Source organism: Dreissena polymorpha, chromosome 16, assembly GCF_020536995.1.
Source record: "Dreissena polymorpha isolate Duluth1 chromosome 16, UMN_Dpol_1.0, whole genome shotgun sequence".
NCBI classification, from domain to species: domain Eukaryota; kingdom Metazoa; phylum Mollusca; class Bivalvia; order Myida; family Dreissenidae; genus Dreissena; species Dreissena polymorpha.
The window spans coordinates 27424713-27450184 of NC_068370.1; the positions used below are offsets into that span (position 1 = coordinate 27424713).

The window sequence follows — 25472 nt, forward strand, 5'->3', positions numbered from 1 at the left end:
CCTGAAAATTACCACAAATCTTCCAGCCAGAGCCAGATGTACAATGTAGCACGAATAAAAGGCTGACAATGATCAGGGCTACAAAAGTCACTACAAAACTATCACCACATCTCACTACCAAACAATTACCACAAATCCTGCAGCAAGGGCCTGATGCAGCACAAATATAAGGCTGACACTGATTAAATCCATTTTCTTAATTCAATTAATATAAGTGGTTAAAATAACCATAAATTACTGCAAAACTTTCAAAACAAATTACCACAAATCCTGCGGCCAGTGCTAGATGTAGCACGAATATCAGACTGACAATGACCAGGGCTATTTTCTTCGTGTCATCTTTCAGTGCAGGCCAGAACGTGATGACTAGGACCCCGCCTGAGAGACACGCACCCACCACAACCAACGACCACTTGAACCAGGCCACGTTGATAACCCACAGGATCTGCAATTATGTGATCAATCGTTATGTTTTTGTCAATAAAAAAAATAAACATATAATTTGTGACGGTCAATGAGCCATTTTAACCATGCCGTATTGATCACCAAGAGAACCTGAAATTTTGTGATAAAAGTTATAAAACATTGTTTATTTGTCAATAAACATATATGCAGTCCACACAGGGTAATCAGGGATGACACATTCTGCTATTGTGGTATTTTTAATTTAAAGGAAGAAACTTCTTGACGAAAATGCAGTTAAGGAGGAAAGTGTCATCCCTAATTGGCAGACAGCACAGGATAATCTGGGACGCCACTTTCAGAACATGCATCAAATCCCGTTTTCTCAGTGGACTCATATAATTTGTTATGACCAATGCCCACTTGAACCAGGTCACATTGAAAACCCACTGGATCTGAATGTATAGGTTAAATAAATTGAATAATTTACGATAAATCATGGTTTATTTGTCAAAGCTAATAAAGTTAAAATGATGATTTTTGAGATAAAAGTTTGTTTATTAGCCATTGTACATATACAGACATATTTTGAGATAAATCATTGTTTATTAGTTAGTAAACAGACAAATACATAATTTGAAGTAAATCCTTGTATATTTGCCAATAAACCTATCAAGATATAATTCAAGAACAAGAGGGCCTAGATGGCCCTAGTTCGCTCATCTGAGAGGAGTCGATTCATTTAATCTTTACCAAATGTCAAACTTGACCTAGATATTGTCCAGACAAACATCCTGGTCAAGTTTCATCATTATTTAAACTGCAAGTCATGATCAATGTACCTATGAAGTTTCATGATCCTAGGCGTAAGCATTCTTGAGTTATCATCCGGAAACCATTTTTTTAAGTTGAGTCACCGTGCCCTTGACAGCCATTGTGTGAATACGTTTTTTGGCACTGTGATCTTGACCTTTGACCTAGTGACCTGATAATCAATAGGGGTCATCTGCGAGTCATGATCAATATACCTATGAAGTTTCATGAACCTAGGCATAAGCGTTCTTGAGTTATCATCCGGAAACCATTTTACTATTTCAGGTCACTGTGACCTTGACCTTTGACCTAGTGACCTGAAAATCAATAGGGGTCATCTGCGAGTCATGATCATTGTACCTATGAAGTTTCATGATCCTAGGCAAAAGCGTTCTTAAGTTATCATCCAGAAACCATTTTACTATTTCAGGTCACCGTGACCTTGACCTTTGACGTAGTGACCTGAAAATCAAAAGGGGTCATCTGCGAGTCATGATCAATGTACCTATGAAGCTTCATGATCCTAGGCCTAAGCGTTCTTGAGTTATCATCCGGAAACCATTTTACTATTTCGGGTCATCGTGACCTTGACCTTTGACCTAGAGACCTGAAAATCAATAGAGATTATCTGCGAGTCATGAGCAATGTATCTATGAAGTTTCATGATCCTAGGCATAAGCATTCTTGAGTCATCATCCGGAAACCATTTTACTGCTTCGGGTCACTGTGACCTTGACCTTTGACCTAGTGACCTGAAAATCAATAGTGGTCACCTGCGAGTCATGATCAATGTATCTATGAAGTTTCATGATCCTAGGCATAAGCGTTCTTGAGTTATCATCCAGAAACCATTTTCCTATTTCGGGTCATCGTGACCTTGACCTTTGACATAGTGACCTGAAAATCAATAGGGGTCATCTGCCAGTCATGATCAATGCACCTATGAAGTTTCATGATCCTTGGCATAAGCACTCTTGAGTTATCATCCGGAAACCATCTGGTGGACGGACAGATTGACATGAGCAAAACAATATATACCCCCTCTTCCTTGAAAGGGGGGGGGCATAATGAGAAAACTGCCCCCCTCCCAGCAGCCATGTTATTCAACTGACCGGAACCATTTTTGAACTCAACTCTCGTATCAAGAAAACAAATGTTCTGAGCAAATTTCATGAAAATTGGGCCAAAAATGGGACTTCTACTGTGTTCACTATATACATATAGAGAAAAATGCCCCGCCCACTGGCGGCCATGTTTTTTCACCGATCCCGACCATTTTCAAACTCGTCCGAGATATCAATAAAACCAATGTTTTGACCAACTTTCATGATGATTGGGCAAAAATTGTGACTTCTAGAGTGTTTACAAGGTTTCTCTATAGCCAAATAAGGAAAACTGCCACTTATAATATACATATAGAGAAAAATGCCCCGCCCACTGGTGGCCATGTTTTTTCACCGATCTCGACCATTTTCGTTCTCGTCCGAGACATCAATTGAACCAATGTTTTGACCTACTTTCATGATGATTGGGCAAAAATTGTGACTTCTAGAGTGTTTACAAGGTTTCTTTATCGCCAAATAAGGAAAACTGCCCCGCCCACTGGCGGCCATGTTTTTCAACGGATCGGAACTCAACCAAGATATCATTAAGACAAACATTTTGACAAAGTAACATGAAGATTGGGCATGAAATGTGACTTCTACAGTGTTTACAAGGTTTTTCTTTTTTTTGACCTAGTTTTTGACCCGGCACAACCCAGTTTTGAACATGGCCGAGATTCATTGGGACGAAGCTTCTGACCAAGTTTCATGAAGATGGGACAAGAAATGTGGCCTCTAGAGTGTTTACCAGCAAATGTTTATGGAAGGACAGACGGACATACGACGGACAACGCCCGGTCACAAAAGCTCACCTGAGCAATCAGGTGAGCTAAAAATCATGGCTTATTAGCCAATAAACAAATAGTCATATAATTTGAGATAAATCATTGTTGAACAATTTGAAATGATACTTCATTTAAAGCACATGAGTGGGATAAAGATGATGGTTTACACAATGATCAGGATGATGACAATCTTAATGATAATGGTGATGATGATAATAATGATGACAACAATGACGATGATAATGATGATGGTGATAATGATGATCATGATGATGGTAATGATTATTCTGCTGCTGCTCCTGATTATTATTATTATTATTATAATTATTCCTATTATTATGTTGATGAATATTTTGATGATGATGTCATTGTTGATGATATTGACTTTAATGACCATGATGATATTGTAGAAAAAGAAGATGAAGAGGATGATAATGATGATGATGACTGAAATCTTGAAACATAAATTAAATGCTCAAAGCCAGATTTTAGATATTGATGTGTACATGTTTGTACATGATGGAAATTTCTATTGGTACATGCAGAGTATTGATTATTGGATTACCTACCCAATTCAATAATCAATATTGGCGACACAATCTTGGAAGCTTTGGGTGTTTCTCCACTCAGTTATTCATGTTTATTTGTAGTCAGGTTAATACAATTGTGGGGTAAGGAAAGAGGATTACATATTGCATGGAAATAAAGGTAAATATAATTCAAACTTATCATTGGCATTTCATAATTTATGATATCATGATTTTGGTGTAAATACATTTTTCTTCCTTAAATATCTATTTTGTCACAATTTATTTTGCAAGGTCACACAGGACAAATCTTTTATCAATGCTTCTAACCAGTATCAAAATGTGCAGCATAATACAATATTGTAATTAATACCTGGAGTTAACTTATGATATCTTAAGTATAGATCTCACTGAAATTGAACATGTATTTTCTTTATGGAAGATAATTTTTTTTATATCTTAAAAATGTGTAATTAATAGCAATTACTTCGTAGTAATAATGGATTGTACATGTAAATTGAAAACCATGATATAATAATTCTATAATTTCTCGGGCAATCCCAGGGCATGTATTTACAATATGATACATTTTATAAAGAAGCATAAAACTGAGCACTTTTATTTATGATAATTAAATAAGAGTAATTTTATTCATATTTCTTTTATCCTTTACACATCAATTATTCCACAAACATATTCAAAAACTAAAATCATGAAGGTATATTTGTCTAAATTACAAACTTTAGTATTAACTTAATCTTGTTTTAATAACTAAGACAGGGACCAGGATGTATTGTTGAAATCCACTTTCAATTAAATGCATAACCATAAATTGTAAATCAGTTTGTATACATTAAATTGACAAGAAGTAAAAATGATTTGAAAGCTTTTTTTATAGGGCTTAATTTCCCAATAAATTAACTCCATGCAAAGTAAATTGCATAAAATGTTGCATGCATGGGGAAGACTAAAGATAACTCTGAAGTGATTACAGTACTAAGAACAGTATTAACAACCAGTAAATTCAGATGGTAGTGTGCCATACCACAATTCCAACCTTATGAGTTTTGTTTAAACCTATTTATTGAAGCTTGATTGCATCGAAAGACCCGGGCTTATTGAAACATTCTCGAGTCTGTTTCCTGGGCCTAGAACCAGTACTTGGTGTCTATGGGGGTAGAGATCTAAAGAACATTCCCTTAGTGGGGATCAAACCCATGACCTCCCGGTTCAGGACACCATATCCATTACAATACGGCAACTTTATGAGTTTGAAAACAACACATGGCGAGCCTCCCTTGTTTGCATTAAACAGTCTTATGGAAAAAAGGGCAAATTGCATGAGCCTGAAGTGTCGTCTCAAATTATTTTGTGCAGTCCCCACAATTTAATCAGGGACAACATTTTCTGTCTAAACTGGATTGTCACTAAATAGAGACTTCCTTTAGACAAAAAACCCATTGAAGCAGAAAGTGTCCTCACTAATAAGCCTAAGCAGATTACACAGGCAAATCTGGGATGACATTGAACACACATTCATTATGCCCTGTTTTCACAGAACGAGGCTTGATAATTTTCATTTTCCTTTTTTCAGAGTCTAACTCATCATGGAGAGAATTAAAACAAGGTTGCGACATCTTGTCAAGCCAAGACCAAATACAGACGCGATGGCAGAAATACTCGACCTCATAGCTCCACCTCTGTATGTTTACACCATATCTTATGTGGTCTACTTTGGGTATGCATACCTCATTGACTATCACTATGGCAACTCAAAACCCGAGGACACAACAGCTCCATTACCTAGGATATGGTACTTCCAGAAATGTTTTTCCCTCTTAATATACATTCAAATGATGGCAAACTGGATTGGAATACGATTTGTAAACACTTCAACCAATCAAAACTTTACAGAAGGCGTCAGAGACAGGATGAAATGGAATATTGATCCCATTTTGGAAAGCAACGGGTTCCAAAAAGATAAACTAAAGGCAGAAACTAGCGAAAATGGTACTGTAAATAGAAAAAAATCGAATACAAAACTTTCAGAGGAGGCTATTGAAACAAGTAAGCCAATCATCAAGAAGCAAACATATTGGTCCTGGAAGCCTTGTTTCTATTGTCGCCTCAACGCACCCCCACGATGCCATCATTGCTCGTTCTGTGAGACATGCATACTGAAACGAGACCACCATTGCTTCTTTGCAGGCCGCTGTATCGGATTCCACAACCAGCGCCATTTTGTTGTGTTTCTCATGTGGGCTTCGTTCGGGACCACTTACGCTATGATACATTTTGTACCGTACCTTTACAATATTGTGCTGTTAGAAATCACAGGTTGGGACTGTTTTCTCCCTGTGGCAATGTATAAATTGGTTACTGGACAGTTAAGTCTGTACTATGCAAACCTAGTAATAAGCTTCACTCTTAATCTGTTTTTTATATTCTTAAGCACTGCATTTTTATTAGAGCAATTTCAGCTGATATCTGAAGGGATTACCCAGTTTGAACAAACCAAGGTCGACAAAAGAAAGCTCCATATATTGGATCCGCGACCTTTTGGTCCCAAGGTCAAGGCTGTTCTAGGATCTCAACCGCTATTTACTATTGTGTTCCCATTGGCACATTGGTTTTACCTGCCTTGTGATGACCCTTTTATGTGGCCTTACCATAAAATAACCCATACCAAAATTAAAACGAAATAATCATTGCTGTTCAATGAATCAAACCTAAAAGGGCAATTTGTAAGATAGTACAGTACTACAGGTTATTACACAATTCTTTAAGTTATTGAAACAACATTATATGTTAAATATTAGAGATTATACAGGCAATAACATAATGACATGTTTGTTTGTTGGCTAAAATACTGTACACATATAAAAACAATTTTGATTTGAGAACATAGTTTTATTTCCAAAACAGTAAACCCAAATGTTGTTTATGTTTACAGTTGATGTTTTGATTGTTGTATTATTTTACTTAGTAAACAGCTGCACATCATGAGAAATTTATGAGATGTGCTCTGGAAAAAAGTTTTACTGCATGTGCGTTAAGTGAAGGCCAGATTAGCCTGTGCAGCCTTCAAAGGCTTATCAGGCACAACACTTTCAGCTTTTATCAGGGACAACACTTTCAGCTTTTATCAGGGACAACACTTTCAGCTTTTATCAGGGACAACACTTTCAGCTTTTATCAGGGACAATACTTTCAGCTTTTATATACTTTTTTGTTTGAAGAAAGGCTCTCCTAAAAGAAAACCAGATCCAGACAGGAAGCATCTTCCCACATTAGTCTGTGTATATTGCACAGGCTATTATGAAACATCACTTTACTCACATGCATTAAACCCCATTTTCCCAGGCTCATATTCTTTTCGAATGAACTTGTGGTGAAACAATGACAAAATATTGACACATTCATTATTTACTAGTTTGTAGTTTGAATGCTTCAGTAGTATTTATAATGAGTTTGTAGTAACCCCTGACAAGGCTTTGATTTTGCCAAATAAAATATTCTACCAATTACATGTACATTTATATTTATCAGTTAACTCATTGTGTCCTCTTTCTGTTGATTCACTTTACTTTGTTGACATGAAATTAAGGGATTCGTTAAATCTGGAATATACTTGGCTTTTAAATAAGTGGATTACAGCTTTTTTTAAATTAAAACAACCTTGCCGACATCAGCCTAAACTAATTACAAAGGAGCCTTGCTCTTTTGATTTTTCAAACAAACATTCCATAAAAGCAGAAAGCATATCCGTGATTTGTCTGTGGGCACGGGCTTATCAGGGACTACACTTGACACAAAAATATCGAAATAAAATGGTCTCTAATTCTTATGGCAACAACCAATAAGCTGCACTAAACACAGGTGAAATACACTGCAACGCCGATATATCGCGGTTGTTGGGATCCAAAGATCGCGAGCGCGATATATCCGGCGCGCGATATAATTCGAGAAATGTCTAACTAAATTGTATTGCGGTTAATTTGTCAAATTTCCCCAATGTTTTCATTTTATATACGGCGATGCTACATATTTTTATAGTAATAATTGCAAACCAATTCTACAATAAACATTTTTCATAACTACATACGTATCTGTATTTATCATAAACACCAAAATGTAAATTATTGTTTTCATTTTCTTGAACGATCGATCGCGAAACAGTTAAAAAAAAAATCTTGCCTTAAAAAAAACGTCTAAAATATAATTGTGCATAGATTCGAATTAACCCTTATAAATAGTCCTAATGAAGGAACTGAAACAGCGTAACGATACAGCGTGTTTGAATTATATTTTATTAAGAGGAAATGTCAATGTCACATAATTCGCGAGATACCGCGGTACTTTAGTTGAAATTTACAACGAAACTTTTTATGGAAATTAAATTATCTCAATGTTGTACCCGCTACGAAACTTTTATTTACAAATAAATACACCCACGCCAATTTTCGCGCGCTTTTTATTAGAACAAAGAAATTCATGACCAGTACCGAAATTAAACGATTTATATACCAGTAAACTGCCATAATTACCTTTGAAATGACACTTATTGGTTATTTGTTAAGTGTTAAAAACAACCCCAGCCGTGTGTACACAACACTGTCACTTATCGACTGTTTTTCACGCTTCACTGCGTGCCATAGTAAGCCGTGGCATATAGGGTGTTAATACTTGCAAGAACCGGTTTTTTTTTTGTTCAAGTTAGCGAATTCTCAGATTAAAACATGACATTTAGTGATTATGCTTGTCGGATTTTTTGGGAGCCATAGCCAAAGCGCGATATATTGGACAGCGCGATATAACGGTCCGCGATACATCGGCGTTGCAGTGTATACCAGTATTGCAGTTAACAGTCTAAAGTGGTTAACCTAAGGGTTAGGTCCCACATGCATAGGCCCAGCAAGTTATTTTGACCTGTCACCATCTGCTTGTCCACATTGAATAAATATTGCCCCAAAAGTCATTGCTTATATATATAATTATGCACATGCATTAAAAGATGTATTGAAGCAAACACGTTTGAAGTATCAAGCTAAATTACTTGTGTTTTAATGATTGCAAGCCATATACAAAAATAGTTGAGATATTTATCTACTAATGATCTATTTAAATATTGTAAATCATCAAAAATCTAAAAACTGAAAAACTGTAATAACCTTTTGTTCTTCATCTGATGCTGTATTCATTAATTTTGGAAAATTTATTTTTCTGACGTCTCTTTGTTAAATTGAGTTTTACACTCTGTGTTAGACTAATTGCCATATAGAGCGCAGTAAATTGGCTTAAATCTTGCAAATGACTTAAAGAAATCAACTTAACATACAAGAGCACCGCCTTGCGGGTGCAGACCGCTCATCTATTTTTCTTTTTAAAGGTGAAGGGACCTATCTCAATACTTCAATACAAAAAGATGGAGGGGTGGGGTGGAGAGGGGTGTATGGTGTGGGGGTAAGGTCATTTATTACATTAATTTCCAAAAATAAGAATTACAAATGCAAAAAAAAACGGTCTTTCAACAATAAAACAAGAGGGCCTGAAAGGCCCAAAGTCGCTCACCTGAGATAAAAAGAAATGACCTGTTCTTTGCAGCCCAATTTATCAATAAAACAAATGTTCTAACCAAGTTTCATGAAGAATGAACAACAAATGGCCCTCTGGCGGCAATGTTTTTTTTAACACAGCTGAACCATTTTTGAACTCTTCCAAGATATGTCCAAATTTCATGAAGATAATGTCTTCTAGACTGTTCACATGTTTTCACTATGTACATATAAAGAAAACTACCCCACTGCCTGGTGCCCATGTTTTTCCACTTATCACAACCATTTTCAAACTCGTCTGAGACATCCACATAACTAATATTTGACAAAATTTTATGATGATTAAGTAAAAAATATAGGACTTCTAGAGTGTTCACAAGCTTTTTTACTATATAAATATAAGGAAAAAGACCACCACCCCCCCTGGCGGCCATGTTTTTTTTATAGATCCAAACCATTTTCGAACTCAGATGTTCTATCCAGGTGTGGTAGTGCGGTCTCGTTTACTTACGCATGTGAACTGGTCACGGGATGGTTACGAGTTATGTAACTTTGTGAGCACTTATGTAATGCGAAAATATTTATTCCACAATCGCTTATTTCCGGTCAGGATGACACTGCTGACTGGTTGTAATTCAATTAAGTAAAGGTACTGCCGTTTACTTGAATCATTTTATAAACATATTATTCAACAGTAGGCTGTTTTACACTAAACGATTTAGAAATATGAAAATGTATCAATTTTATATTTCATTTCATTAATATTGTGTATCATTCATTACCGTTTAATTTTCAATTTTCTGACATCGTTTAAATACATTAAGCCTGAAAATGATTAATCTTGATAAATGAACTCCGCAAATAAGAAGGGTAAATCTTGATTTTGAAGATTATTCTGAATTTGTTTTTTATCTCCAGAAACTTATAATTGAAATTATTTCCTTATTGTTTTCATAGACTATCCATTTGATATTTGCTAACATATCTTTAATATGAATATATAGAGTGAATCATTATGGAATCTTGTTTTGATATGAAGTTCCCATTTAAATTACATATTTTTTTGTTAATTGTTAAAAACATGCATTAAATACTCCCACTGTGAAATAAAATATATCAAACAGTTCAACCAGCTTTTATTACTGACCACTGATGTTAACATCTGGCATACAGCACAGTGAGGCTTGATTGGTCATTGTCGGCTCGGGTACTACTTACATGCACCCCGGGTACTCTTAAGTATACTTACATGTACCCCGGGTACAGTAAATATACTAAATCTTACCCGAGAATTTTAATGCTAAATCGGTCGTTGTTGGCTATTTTTTTATAATTAATTATTTTCACTTTATGTCAAATTTTCTTGTTAAAGGGCCTCTATATTATCAAAACTTATACTCAAAAAGCATGTTGATGCAGTTTTTTTTTTAAAGAGAAGTTTGTTTAAGATAAACAATATCGTTCTATGGTAATCGGTAGCGTGTTTTACGACATTGGATTTTGAGCGGGAATACAACTCGGGTACAGTCTAATATCGACCGGGTACATTTAAGTATATTTACCGTACCCGGGGTACATGTTACTATACTTAAGAGTATCCGGGGTACATGTAAGCAGTACCCGAGCCGACAATGACCAATCGAGCCACAGTGAGAGGATCAGTAAACTGAGTGGTAAATAGTTACACACTGCAATGATCAATATCTGGGGTCTAACAAATTCTAGAGCAGAACTAAAAACAGATTGGGAAATATGACTCAGCAGGTTAAACAGGAGATAGATATTGCAAAATTGTGTACATGTTGTCTTCATTTCAGCTTTCTCTTAGTTGATAGGCTTACCATAAGTAATAATGACTAAAACAGTTGTCAATTATGAATATTCTGTGTTATGAAAAATTAAATAAAACAGTTAATGGTAAATGGTACATAATAATGACATAATAAAACCAAACTTAACTACACAGGACACAAATGTTCTGACCAAATTTCATGAACATTGGACCAAAAATGTGACATCATGTTCCCATGTTTTCACTAAATACATATCAAGAAAACTGCCGCGCCCCCTGGCTGCCATGTTTTTTCACCGATCTGGACCATTTTCGAACTCTTCCAAGCTGAAATGAAACCAATGTTTTGACCAAGTTTTATGATGATTGGGACAAAATTGTGACTTTAAGAGTGTCCACAAGGTTTCTCTATAGCCATATAAGGAATACTGCCCCGCCCCCTGGCGGCCATGTTTTTCAACGGACCAGAACCATTTTTTAACTCAACCAACATATCATTTAGACAAACATTTTGACAAAGTTACATGAAGATTGGGCATCAAATGTGGCTTCTACAGTGTTCACAAGGTTTTTCTTTTTTTGACCTAGTGACCTAGTTTTTGACCCATCATGACCCAGTTTCGAACTCAGTCGAGGTATCAATGGGACAAATGTTCTGACCAAGTTTCATGATGATCAGGCAATAAATGTGGTCTCTAGAGTGGTAACAAGGCAAAATGTTGACAACGCACGACGGACGACGCGCAACGGACAAAAAGCGATCACAAAAGCTCACCATGAGCACGTTGTGCTCAGGTGAGCTAAAAAAAAATTAAATATTTTTGGTTTTTTTACCATGTTTAAAAAAAATATTTTTTGTGGGGGGGGGGGTCCGGGCTGGGTATAGTGTGAGGGTGTGATCATTTATAAGATGATCTTTCAAAAATAAAAATAAAAAATTCCTTTTTTTGGGGGGGGGGGGGGATTCAGGGGGGGGGGCATGGTTTGGGTGGAGTCTATTGTAGTATGTCAGGTAAGAGTTGTTTTGTCAAAGTATCAATCAAATCTGATCATAAATAAAAAAGTCATGGCAATTTTAGCAAAATTTTATTATTTTACCTTGAGAGTCAAGGTCATTCAAAGGTCAAGGTAAAATTCAACTTGCCAGGTACAGTACCCTCATGATAGTATGAAAGTATTTGAAGTTTGAAAGCAATAGCCTTGATACTTTAGAAGTAAAGTAGATGTAAACACAAAATTTAACCATATATTCAAAGTTACTAAGTCAATAAAGGGCCATAATTCCGTCAAAATGACAACCAGAGTTATGCAACTTGTCCTGTACTGTCCCCTTATGATAGTTTGTGAGTTAACTTAACTTTTCTATTTTCTAAATATAAAAGGGCCATAATTCTGTCAAAATGCCAGTAAGAGTAACATAACTTTGACTGCACAGTCCCCTTACTATAGTTAGTAAGTGTCACAAGTATGAAAGCAATAGCTTTGATACTTTAGGAATAAAGTGGACCTAAACACAAAACTTAACCAAATTTTTAAATTTTCTTTGTATAAAAAGGGCACATAATTCTATCAAAATGCAAGCCAGAGTTATCTAACTTTGCCTGCCCAGTCCCCTCATGATAGTAAGTAAGTGTACCAAGTTTGAATGCAATAGCTTTGATACTTTTTAAGAAAAGTGGACCTAAACACAAAACTTAACCGGACGACGACGCCAAGTACTCCAACTTGTTGACGCTCTCAAATATTAAGCTACTTTTTATATTGGTAATATTTGGAGCGTCCAATGGCTGAACCATTCGATTAAAGGTGGGATTTTTTCCTTTTTTGTCTATATTGTTGCACAAGGATTTTGTGCGCAACATTCAAGCCCCGATATCTGACACTTAATATCAACGGATTGCAATAATATTTACATACCAGTGTAGATAATTCATTTCTCGATAATGTTCCGTAAAAATCATGTAATGACACTTTGAATTTTGCGCGCCTGAGCAATTTAAATCCAACCACTATTCAAATTTTCAATATCTCTTGATTCGTTTGCTGTGTAGATATAAATCGATAACACAGCCTCGATGTAAAGCATCTGCTCTAAGTGTGGAAGAATAAACGGCGTAAAATACAGAATGCGTTCGTCTGTTGTGGTGCAGAGCGTTACATAGTAAACAGATGTTATTATTCTTTTCTGGATTAATTACATATTGCTTTTTTTTGTTATGTGACAATTAAAAAGTTCTGAAATAAATTACATCTTTAATTTTTATACTGTACATAAATAATATTATAAATAATATTGATACCATCCTATGTAACGTCCTATGTAACGTAAAATGTAGGTAATAAAACATCACAGACAGACGTGCATAAAATGTTGCCGAAACTTAGAAGAGCGAATAGAATCTGCAACATATCTGTTTTGAACATTATGCTTATTAAATCGACAAAGATGAGCATACTAGATCTAGTTAGGTAAAAGTCGGCGTTCAAAGCTCATGTAAGATGATAAAATTACTGTACACGTTACGCGGTAATGCCTTCTTCTGATTGGTTGATAATTAAATCCATTTCATAATATGGCAAGAGGTCAGTAATATTGTTGTGATTTAAGCAGAAGTTTGACTGAAGAATTTATGCCTTTCTAACTTTAATTCAACGATATTTGAGGTAAAAATGGACTTCTGAACTAAAACTGAATGAGTTGGTAATGTTATTTTGCAATTTTACGCAAATTGATGAAAATTTAAACTTTCTGGTGTCCGCCACAAAAATGGTCCTCCACTTATGAGACATTACAAAGAATTTAGCCCATATAAAAAGTATCTCTAAATTCTTTGCGCGTCTTATAAATGAGACTAGAGGCCAAGGTAATGACAATAGCTCATTTTTTTTTTTCAAAAAATAGATGAGCTAATAATTTATTACGTTATTATAAACCAAAGGAGAAAATAACTGCAAAGAAAGATGCAAAAGTAATCTCAAAATGATAAATGATTTGCCTGATGGATATGTACATCCACATATCACTTGCTTCAAGGGAGCTTACATGTTTTACCAGATATTTTAAAACTTGCTGCACCCTTACAGTCCTACATCAACATTCTTCATTTATGACTTTGGACATAAAAGCTGGTAGAACATTTTAAATTGTGGTTAATGGAACACACTGGGAAAATGGGGTTTCATGCATTCGTGTAAAGACTAGTCCAGATTAGCCTGTGCGGTCAGCACAGTCTAATCAGGGGCGATACTTTCTGCCTTTACAGAATTTTGCAAAGAGACTTTCTTTAAACAAAAAATTAAAATAAAAGCAGAGTCGTCCCTGATTAGCCTGTGCAGACTGCACTAGAGGCACATGCAGAAAGCCCCATTTTCCAAAAGCGATGCTCAATTGCTTATTATCCTCATGCCATGCTCTGACCAACTAAGCTTTTCTTGAAAATAAAGCAAGAAACATAACAGCAGCTAACCGAGATGGGAATGTAGATGGCAAGGGAGTTCCCATTCACAGCAACTTACCAAGATGGGAATGTAGATGGCCAAGGAGTACCCATAACTTACCGAAATGGGAATGTAGATGGCCAGGGAGTACCCATAACTTACCGAAATGGGAATGTAGATGGCCAGGGAGTACCCATACACACACAGTATCTCCAGGAAAGTGAAGCCAGCCTGGGACTTACGCCACCACAACAGTCCGTACATGATCGCAGGAATGATCCACCAATATGTGAAGATTGCAGATGCTGCAAATGTTACTAAAAGAAAAAAAGATATTCTAAACAATGTATTTAAACCCCTGACCATCTTAATTTTGAAGGGTATTGGAACATTGCAAAGGGTGTTTGAGTGCTTTAGATATGATTGTTTCTCCAAAGCTAGGAGCTGCTTGATTGATATAGGTGTTTTATGTCTCATTTTAATATTACCACAACTCATATTTGTATAAAAAAACTGGAACAATTTTCATTACAACTCAATTTTTTGCCTAGATTTTTAGCAACTCGAAAACAATAGTTGGGTATACTGTAGTGAACAATCATACACTTGGAGACTTTCCTCACACAACACTTTTCAAACTTGAATATCTCAGTTATGAGTTAAGATTTTGGACACAAAGATTTCACGTGATTATTTGAATACATTATGGACAAGCTCAAGATAAAATTATTCCACCTTGACGATTGGACACTTCAGCATGTGGGGTATGTATGGTTTCATCTTTCAACACATGGAAATGGTGAAATGCGATATTATTATAACTGTATTACAATATAATCATTTAAGATGGGTTCTAATACCAAGAAAAAATAAGATAAACTTTACAAAAATTATGGCTTATAAAAATATTCAGAAGCCCAACCGCGCATTTTGGCAAATTGCAGGCTATCTACCCCATGTGCTTAAGCGTCCAAGCTTCACGGATGAATGATTTTATGGTCAGCTTGCACCAAATGTATTCAAATGATCACATGTACAATTTGAAATCAAACTCTTAACTCATAAGTGAGATATTCAAGTTGAAAAGTGTTGTGTTACAAAAGTCTCCAATACACTTACAGGTAGCCTGCAATTGCCAAAATGTTTGGTTGCGCTCCTAAATATTCATATGAGCAATACATTTTTTAGAATAAATTTGATGTTTTCCTAGTGAAATAACCCAACTCAAATGATGAAATGGATTTTTTAAAGAATAATATCGTGTTTAACTATTTCCACTTGCAAAAATATTAAATCATACATACCACACGTGCTAAAACATAAAATCGTCATGGATGGATGATTTTTGTCAGCATGTTCAGAATGTAGTCAAATGATAACATTCTAAATATTAAATCATTATCTTAACTCATAACCGAGATATTAAATTTAGAAAAGTCTCCAAGTGTACACTCACCTCACCAGAAGAAAAATGTACCACTTGTTAAAAAACATGAGATGTGTTTGTCTGAACACAAATGCCCCCTTTTGCGCCGCTTTGAAGCCATATATTTGACCTTTGACCTTGAAGGATGACCTTGAAGTTTTACCACTCAAAATGTGCAGCTCCATGAGATACACATGCATGCCAAATATCAAGTTGCTATCTTCAATATTGCAAAAGTTATGGGCAATTTTAAAATTTCTGGACGGACAGACAGATTGATGGACAGACGGACAGTTCAACTGCTACATGCCACCCTACTGGGGGCATAAAAACCATAAAGAACAAGAGATGTGTTTGTCAGAAACACAATGCCCCCTACTGTGCTGCTTTGATTTTGTCTTTTTGACCTTGAAGGATGAATTTGACCTTGACTTTTCAGCACTCAAAATGTGCAGCTCCATAAGATACACATGCATGCCAAATATCAAGTTGCTATCTGAAGGGACATAGAAGTTATGAGCATTTTTCGAAACCTAAACGTGAAACCTAAACGCAAAGTGTGACGGAAGGACGGAGGGACGGTCCAATCACTATATGCTCTCCTTTGGGGGCATAGAAATATAACCAAACTGGCTTAAAATAAGTTTAAGACTGCCTTGCACCTTTGTGGAAGTCATATCTCCACTGGTAGTCCTTTCCCCCAGCTGACAGGTAGTTGGCCAGATTGCCAGCAATGGCTGTGGTGAACACCAGTGTCATGCAGATCCAAAAGGGACCTGAAATGATAAACCAACTATAAAATCATGGATTACAACTGATACAGAGCCGTGATTTATGGGTGGAAGATTATTTTTTGCATTTCTTGACTGGAACAATTTCTTTGGCCCTGCATCATTTTAATGCATTCCTATTTGTAAAGGTGACTTACAGGGAGATGAAAAAATTATTTTTTGCAATGCTTCCTATTTTTGCAAAGTTATTCCCTTTAGCAGAAACATTATCATTACGGATCATGTATTTCAATAACTAAATTCCAACAATTACAGCTATTTGACAACCAAAGTTTTAATATTTTCCCTTCAAGTTTGAAATCAAGTGGGTAATTTGACAGAAAATTTGAATGGAGAAGTGATTGTGATAATAAAGTAAGATATTCAATTGGTCTCCCTATCATTACTTTTTTCAATAATGTGAAATGGGCAGATATTCGATCATACACCCAAAAATTACGAGACAATATCTAGTTCGTGTTGATTGTACAGGTATAGCGATTGTTGTTGCTTATGAACAGACTCCATGACCCAGATGTTTAATGTTTAATCATTATGTAAATTTACAATGGTTAAAGTTTGAAAACATCTTTGCTCACTTGGATGTACTTAGATACAATAATACCCAGTAAATCTGTTGCAGTTAAAACTTTGTTCTGAGTGCAAATAACTATTTATTTAGAGATGATTATTTATCCCTTGCCAAAGGCGGATGGATATAGAATTGGCGTTCACCGTTTGTTTGTCCCTCAGTCTGTCAGTCCGTCCGTCACAAAACTTTTTAGGGCTATATTTCAATAACTTTATAAGATATCAACATGAAACTTCACAGGTGTATAGATATCAATGAGGAGAAGAGTCATGCACAAAAACTATAACCCAACACTTTCTTTAAAAAGAGTTATTGCCCTTTGTTGTATTTGTATGATAGAACTTTTAAGGGGTTTATATGTGGAATATGATACATCACTTCAACATAAACTTCATGGGTGTGTAGAAATCAATGGGAAATAGATGGGAAAAAGTGCCATATACAAGAACCATAATCTAGATTAATGGCCCTTTGTTGTTTTTGTAACTTTTCAGGGCTATATCTCAGATATGCTACAAGATTTCAACGTGAAACTTCATGGGTGTATAGATATCAATAAGTATTATTGCAATTCATAAAAAAATCACCCTACATTAAATTATTTTTCATGACTATACCATATATCAGGGATTTGCACCCATTCATAAACACAATTGTTTTGGCCAGGATATAAATTCAACAAATTTGCTTGATATAAAATCTGTGTATGTTAAAGACCATTGTTAGCCTTCACTGATATTCAGCATGGTCTGACAGCCTAAAGTGCTTTATACAATTGTAGATGACTAAATCAGCCCATGGAAATGTTTTTTGTCAATGTGTGTGTTAAGATGATAATATAAATCAATTTATTTTCACATTGTTTGTAACAGGTAATCATTAAAAATAGATATTTGTATTATAAATTATTTTAGACCGGTTTCCAAATAAAAAAATTCAGAATATGAAAGAAATAAAAAAAAACGACTAAAAGTTATTCATTTTGATAAAGAATCTAATTTTACAGATTAAATTGCAAAAAGTACCTCTTTATCCATACAAAAAAATCAAGGATTACAAAAGGCGCAAGACCTTGCTTTAAAGGCAGATGGTAGAATATACAACCATGTTTGTCATTTTATCTTTTTTTTACACCTGTAAGGATATTCCTTGTATAACACTTGTACATATGGCATTATACTAATGTCTATTCATTTGCCATGCAATATTTTCACAAATATATTAAACTTTAACAGACTTTGAAATATTTGGATCTATCTATCTAGAGGGGTAAAAGGGGAAACCAGAATGGTGCAGGCAAAGCGCCCTGCTCTTACATGTACACTCTAAATCTTTTGCTATATCCATGGTATCACACGTACCATAAAGATCTGGATTGGGCCGAATTTTCTGTTGGAGGTAATTCCGATTTGGAATTGGCATCATAGACCCTGCTATACGATGAAATACTTCACGAGTCTCCACATCAAAAAACTGCTGGTAATACTCAAATGTCCAAAATGACAGGGACTTCTTTTCACCTTCTTTCAGCAACTAAAATGGTTGATTTATTTAAGAATGTAGCTATTCATGACATTTGGTACAAAGACAAGTAGTATTAATGTTGTGGCATTATATTGCCATAGACAAAAGTTGTATTAAAATACAATAATAATTTATACAAAACAATATATTGGTATATTGTTACAGAAACACTCCGATGATATATGTGCATACAACTGAAATGCATAAACCCAGAGGCTCGTGCATTAGGCATGTACATGTACACACATTAAGTATGCAAAAAGTTCAAGCTACAAAGAAAATAGTTTTTATATATGCTTAAAATTAATTACTTTAGTGTTTCATGTTTGCATACATGACAACACATGTTCATGACAGTAAGATTAGAGCTGTTACAAGTTTGCCTTGTTGAATGCACATTGTTCATAGGTTAGGTTAGTAATTCAAGTCTTAAAATGGTAATATGGATCAAAACTACAATCAATATTCTAAAAAGTTTATATCCCTCATACTTCACTTTTTTATTTAATTTCTGAATATTTTTATTTGTATTTCTGTTTAAGTTTCAATATTTATTTTTGAGGATGTCATTTTAACTTTGGACTGGTCTTAAAAGCTAGATATGCACCCCTCCATCTTCTATAGATTTTCCATAGATTTTCTGTGGCCTTTGCCGAATTATCACATGACTAACCGCTTACATATTTAAATAAAGAGAGATAGATATTATTTAATGTAAATTACTGGAACCTCCCCACAATACAATGTCAAGGGTTGATATGTTGATATGTGGAACAGAGTATGTGCTTAAAGTCTAGATATACATATTTTCATATATGGACCATGTATTTACTTGAGATTTATCTCCCCCTTCCTCTTCCTCATCATCCATATCTACAGCTGAGTGTGGGAAACTGGTAAATGTGTGTAGCTGTCCGCCTGACCGGTCAAACATCACATCTTCCTGACCACCAGAGTCGTGGAACTGAAGGTCATCCTTTGAGCTCTGTAGAAAAATAAAACAAACAAATAAATAACTGTTAATTTAATTCTTTTGTGATTCGTTGTATAAAATACAATAAATAAACATGGGTTGGATTCATAGCAATTAAATCATATAGGTGCCAGCCCATATGGTTAAATATTTGAGACAAACCAACAATTGTTGTTATCTTACCAAACAAAATTCTTAATAGAAAATAATACCAATTGAAACAGCACCTGAGAACATATTCTATAGCAATTACTATAGCTTACTATTATTCCTTTCTGTTATTCACTGAATACCGTGGTGTAGCATAACTAAGTAAAAACAAGAGATGTATTTGTCAGAAACACAATGCCCCCTATTGCGCCGCTTAAAAATAATATTTCAATATATCATTTGGCAGGTTTAGAAATTATTTCCTTTTTAAAGCTTATTACTTCCCTTGGATTGTAGTTTTTGACTTATGACCTTGAAAAATGACCTTGACCTTTCACCACTCAAAATGTGCAGCTTCATGAGATACACATGCATGCCCAGGGCTCTCGGAAATGCTAAATTATGCGTATTTGAACGCATAAATTTGAGAAAGGATGCATGTTCCAAACCAACAGAGAGTCCCTAGTACGCACGTTTTTTTTGCAATAAAAATATCGAAAACTACGGCTGAAATTTACCAAAATTGTCTGTCATTCAAATCCGGACTGGTTTTCAATTTTGTTTCATTGTCAGCGTAAGCATTTAAACAAAAAGGGAAACCCGGTCTGCACCACAGTAAGCGACCACGTGTGACCTTTTTGTTATGGAAGCGCGCATGCTAGCTTGGCCAATCAATATCAAGATAACTTACACCAACTTTGTTGAATGAAATGTTAGAATGGGCGGAGCTAACGGTTCACAATCCGAGTTAGACGCAATATATCCGGAGTTAGAAAGCATGTACAACAGTTATAGTTTGCACATTAATTTGACAGGGGCAAACTTACGTGTTCATTATTACTATCATATTGCTCTGAGATGGCAAGAAAAAGCAGCGAAGATGCTAATGCGAATAAAAGAAGATGGCCCAGATGTGGAGGAATTCGCAGCGTCAAGAAGTGTGCAGTTGTTTAGTGAAAAGAGGAAGAGAAGAAAATAAAATGCTTACAAGACTGATTACCTCAAGGTCTTTGAAACTGTTAATCTTATGTTAATCTTATACATGTTTAAACTGGAACACCATCAGAAGAGTTCATAACATTTTAGTATTAAAATTTTGTGACAGAATGACAGGCCAAAAACAATATTCCCCCGATCATTTGATCCGGGTCATAAAAAGTCATAAGTAATAGCATAACAGAAATGACTATCCGAAAAAAGTCTTATCCGAAATATTTACAAGATCGTGTACGTAAAAAAAACACAATCCGCATATGGAATACTTGTGCTTCTGTTTAGCAAGTTTAAAGAAATTCAAGTGTCTTGTCATTTCCTGGTATGGAAGTTATTAAATACAAATTATAGGACACATACCATCTTGTTTTGATTGTATCCACGTCAGTTGTTGTTGTTGTTTTGTTGTTGTTGTCTGAAATGTCAAACTTGTCAGAAAATTAGCTCCCTTGGTTCGGCTCAATCTCTGTCAGTGAGAGCTTTACACATGATGAAACAACATGAGAAGGTCGTTCCAAATTCTTCGATCTCTGGAAAAGGGGGCAGACGTTGTTGTCAAGGAAGCAGAGAGTGTCGTCGAAAAAGTAAAAGAAAGTCGATCAAAACGCATATGTGTGTATTCTTTATTTACTTTTTGCATGGTTTAATTCCGAGATGCATGAATGTTAGTGTGTACATTTTCGGATTTAATTTTTCGGTCGGCAATCGGTTATATATATGTATACACTAGTTGCAACCCCATTGAAAGTGAACGTAAAAGCAAACTTTTGACTAAACTGTAAAATATTTTGATATATTTATTGAATATTGCCCGGGATGACTCAATTTGTTTAAGTGTAATGTAAGCTTATAGGTTTGATAGGAATTTAAGAATGGTACTGCCTCGTACTGAGGCCATTCTTAAAAAATTGTTTGTTTGGCATAACCCGACCCAGGTAAATTTGGGTGGGTCGGTGAGTAGGGATTTTTTTTGTATTTTTTTTCTGACATTTAACTCCGACATATACCAAACTGAAAGGTAATATTCAAATAAAGCTCCAAGTCTTCTGCCTCATGAAAGAAAATTGGTAAAGATTTTTCTGCACCGTCCGTATCACCGCATGTGTATTCAGAGCTCCAGATAAGGATTTGTGAAATTAGTAACGGTACTGCCACTGACAGAAAGAAAAGGAGTAACGCTTAAAATCAATTAGTACCTGTACTACCATATCCAAAAATACAGGTAGTATTGTACTACCCATTGTTCTTGGATATTGAAGGGTGTATAACTGACTTTTACAGAAACAGTTGCAGCAATTAAAATAAATATATGTAGCTTCTTAAACAGTTACTGTATTAGGTTTTCCATTCTGAATTATGATGCTTATACAACTGCACATTAAAACTCACGACTAATACTATTTCTTCATTTTTCTTGACAAGAAACCACAAGCCAACTAGTAAGCTAAGTAAATGAACACTTATTTCACTGTCTCATCCGTTTCCCATCGTGTTTTCTAACGTTTTACGCCAACGATGCAATCAAATCGTTTTAATATCGGGGCAACAATGTCTTTTTCTGGGTTTACAGATTTAATGTCAGGATGGTTAAAAGACGCCGTATGTAGTCATTATATGACAGCAAAGTGTTGTTTTGAGCCGCTTTCGGTTAAGCCGGCATTCAATTGCGCGCAGACATATCGTTTTTGACGGATTTACAAAGTACAGGAAATCACGCGACAGAATAGACAATAATATATGAACCCAGTCTACAGCTGTTCGGTAATTTAAATTAACGAAAAGCACCGTTAGGTTAGAGACCAACAAATCACGCCGCGCTGACGCAGACGTATCGGTACGGCCAGAATTTGTTCGTAAATGCGTAAAATGGATATTAATGTTGTAATTGTACGTCCAGTTTATTAAAATAAATGCGTAAATCTTCATGAAAAAGGCGTATTTACGGCTGTACGGCCCTTATCTGGAGCTCTGTGTATATGTAAGTCTATTTTTTCTATAAAGAGCTTCTTTTCATTTACTTATTTTTTATACGACTTTTGCCATCGGCCGTTATATTGTACGCAGACGACAATATCAACTGTGTATTCCATGATCTGCGCATGAATGACCCAATATTACCCGATAGCGAATTCAATGTTGATTGGCCCGCTACCATATGCGCTTCAAAATGGCGGGTGTTTTCAATGAAATTTAACAAGATTTAAGCATATTCGCAAATTATATTTCTAGAGCAAAAATTCGCTATACTTTTGCAATTGGCAAACGACAGTGGGAGCCCTGTAGTAGTGATTATTTATTCCAATAATAACACGTTCGCAATGCTTGCGCTGTCGTTCGCCATTTGAGTCATTTGCAAAACTATTGAAAATTTGGCTCAAGAAAAATCTAAATTGCGAAAATGCGAAAATCTAGTAAAATTTCGTTGAAAACATCCGCCCTTTTTAATCCGGACTGGTTTTCTATATTTGTCTCTTTGTTTCAATGAAAGTGTTTGCAATTCGAACAGTTAACGAAACCCGGCGTGTACCCGATTAGACATTGCTTGACCTTATTGTTAATGAAGTGCACATGGTAGCTGGCCAATCAGCATTAAGCTCACTTACACATGACATGACGTTGTCGAATGAAACGTGAGAACGGGTGGAGCTATCAGCTAATATTGGGTCATTCATGCGCAGATGTGGTATACCGATAATCTGAATACACATTTAATATGGCTGTCTGCCTCCAAAATAGCGACCGGTCGGAAAGTCGTATAAAGAGATAAGCAAATGAAACAAAAACGTGACAATACCCGTCAATAAATATTTCTAAGCTGACCACTTTTATCTTTCTACCGAATATTTACCGATCTGAATTAAAGAGTGATAATTAATTAATTAGTTATATGGCGATAATATTACACATCTCTGCCAATTGCCGAATCGAATTGAACGGTGATAATTAATTAATTTGTTTTTTTTACTCCAAAACTATCCTTAACGACAGCAGCGTATTTTAATTAAAGGGATACGAGAAAAACAAGAGCGGTTTAATTGTATTTAAAGTCTAATTAATGGCATATGCATATGTCAAATAAATAGGCGACTCAAATAAATACCGGTACGCGTTTTGTTCATTGCTATTCTAGATATCCTTGAATGAGCATTCAATTAAATGACGCAAATTACCGGAAAGGATAAAAAGCGGAAAGGACAAATTTAGCTGAAAGAAGTTTCGGCGAGCCAAAAAAAATTTATTTTTGGAAAGTAACAAAAAAAATTCAGTCGGGCCGATTTTAGTGGTTCGGTTGGGTTATGCCAAACAAAAGAATTTTTAAGGATGGCCTGAGATAGATGCTATGCACAAACTATAATAATTTTGACTATTGTATGTGGTGGAAGGTTCCCAATAAAGAATATTTGTTTACTAAGTCTAAACATGTAAATTATCTCTAAATCCAGCTCTATAAGTTTAGCCATAGAAAATAAAATAAAATCAGTTTTTATGCCCCCGAAGGAGGGCATATAGTGATCTGACTGTCCGTCCGTCTGTCTGTCACACTTTGCGTTATGGTTTCGAAAATTGCTCATAACATGTTGCTTCAGATAGCAATTTGATATTTGGCATGCATGTGTATATGGACAAGGCCTTTCCATACGCACACAAATTTTGACCCCTTGACCTTGAACTTAGGGTCCGCATTTAGGTTTCGAAATCTGCGTTTATGTTTCGAAAAAGATCATAACTTCTATCAAGCGTTTATAGGGGGCATAAGTCATTCTGTGGTGACACCTCTTGTTCTATCAATTTTAAAAATTAACAAAATTAATTTCTCAATCATGGCAAAAATACGCAATATTTCCCAATCCAAAAGGATCCGGCCCCATTCCCAAAAAGATGAAACAACCCACTGATGTTAGTTTATTTTTATTGTTATTTACTGCCAGCTATGTTTTCAAAGTAGGCATCTTTTTTTGTTGCAGTTAACTACCTGAAGAATATCTATGATGACTACAAAACAGTTGGCGTGGAGACACTTCAGGACATGAAAAAACATCCACTGAAGACTAGCGTGTATTTGTCTCTCCTTGGCTCTACAATGGTGCTCTTCAAAACTAATCCTGGTGAAATCGGATTTCATGCAAAGCTTACCCAAAGCCTGATCGATCTCATGCTTGTTAGTGACCGTATTCGTAATCCAAAAAGTGAAGCTGCTATTGACAGTCTTTGTATTCTTCGAAATTTTGAACAACTGCGTTGTTACAATCTCGGTGTGTGTTCCCTGATGTGTGTTCGTGAGAGTGGCGATGATGTTGGACTGTATGCAGCGAACTGTAAATATGTAAGGCCCCACTGGATGGAGTTCCATAAAACTATTATAGATGTTGGGATTCTAGGACATTGGATTAATCTTGAGAAAGCAATGGTGGACTATGACATACAGCCTGATGAATGGTTGGGTGACGGTTTACCAAATAAAGACTTCAAACATTATAACAGAGATTCACCGGTGCGATGGGATATGACGTTAAATAAATGATGATAAATAAATAAATGATGTGACCAGACTTCTGCTGTGTATTAATACACATACCTGATTTAATATAAAGTTATTTTATGATTTCATTATAAAAGACAATAATTATA

At 35.4% G+C, this 25472-nt stretch overlaps 3 protein-coding genes across 3 annotated transcripts in view; 2 read left to right on the forward strand and 1 right to left on the reverse strand.

Moving 5' to 3' along the window:
* The window catches only part of LOC127861540 (protein YIPF1-like), a 25124-nt gene extending 3763 nt beyond the window's left edge, over window positions 1–21361 (reverse strand). Inside the window, exons 1-6 of the mRNA XM_052400140.1 lie at window positions 21204–21361; window positions 19560–19712; window positions 18565–18736; window positions 16504–16617; window positions 14578–14732; window positions 263–445 (exon numbers count right to left, since the gene is read on the reverse strand). Of these exons, the coding sequence (XP_052256100.1) occupies window positions 263–445; window positions 14578–14732; window positions 16504–16617; window positions 18565–18736; window positions 19560–19712; window positions 21204–21206 (780 nt within the window). The 5' untranslated portion in view covers window positions 21207–21361. The remainder of the gene's footprint in view (window positions 1–262; window positions 446–14577; window positions 14733–16503; window positions 16618–18564; window positions 18737–19559; window positions 19713–21203) is intronic.
* On the forward strand, window positions 3664–7157 carry LOC127861541 (palmitoyltransferase ZDHHC7-like). Its single transcript, XM_052400141.1, has 2 exons — window positions 3664–3811; window positions 5225–7157. Exon 2 carries the CDS (start codon window positions 5238–5240, stop codon window positions 6333–6335), a length of 1098 nt encoding a protein of 365 aa, XP_052256101.1. The 5' UTR covers window positions 3664–3811; window positions 5225–5237; the 3' UTR covers window positions 6336–7157.
* LOC127861548 (mitochondrial import inner membrane translocase subunit Tim29-like) lies at window positions 21297–25472 on the forward strand. Its single transcript, XM_052400156.1, has 2 exons — window positions 21297–21455; window positions 24809–25472. Exons 1-2 carry the CDS (start codon window positions 21344–21346, stop codon window positions 25363–25365), a joined length of 669 nt encoding a protein of 222 aa, XP_052256116.1. The 5' UTR covers window positions 21297–21343; the 3' UTR covers window positions 25366–25472.

Excerpts from the sequence above, each read along its gene's own strand:
- LOC127861541 (XM_052400141.1), top strand. The coding sequence starts at position 5,238 with ATGGAGAGAATTAAAACAAGGTTGCGACATCTTGTCAAGCCAAGACCA.
- LOC127861548 (XM_052400156.1), top strand. The coding sequence starts at position 21,344 with ATGAGAAGGTCGTTCCAAATTCTTCGATCTCTGGAAAAGGGGGCAGAC. Across the intron at positions 21,456-24,808 it reads AAGTCGATCAAAACGCATAT|TTAACTACCTGAAGAATATC; the intron begins GTGTGTATTCTT and ends TTTTTGTTGCAG.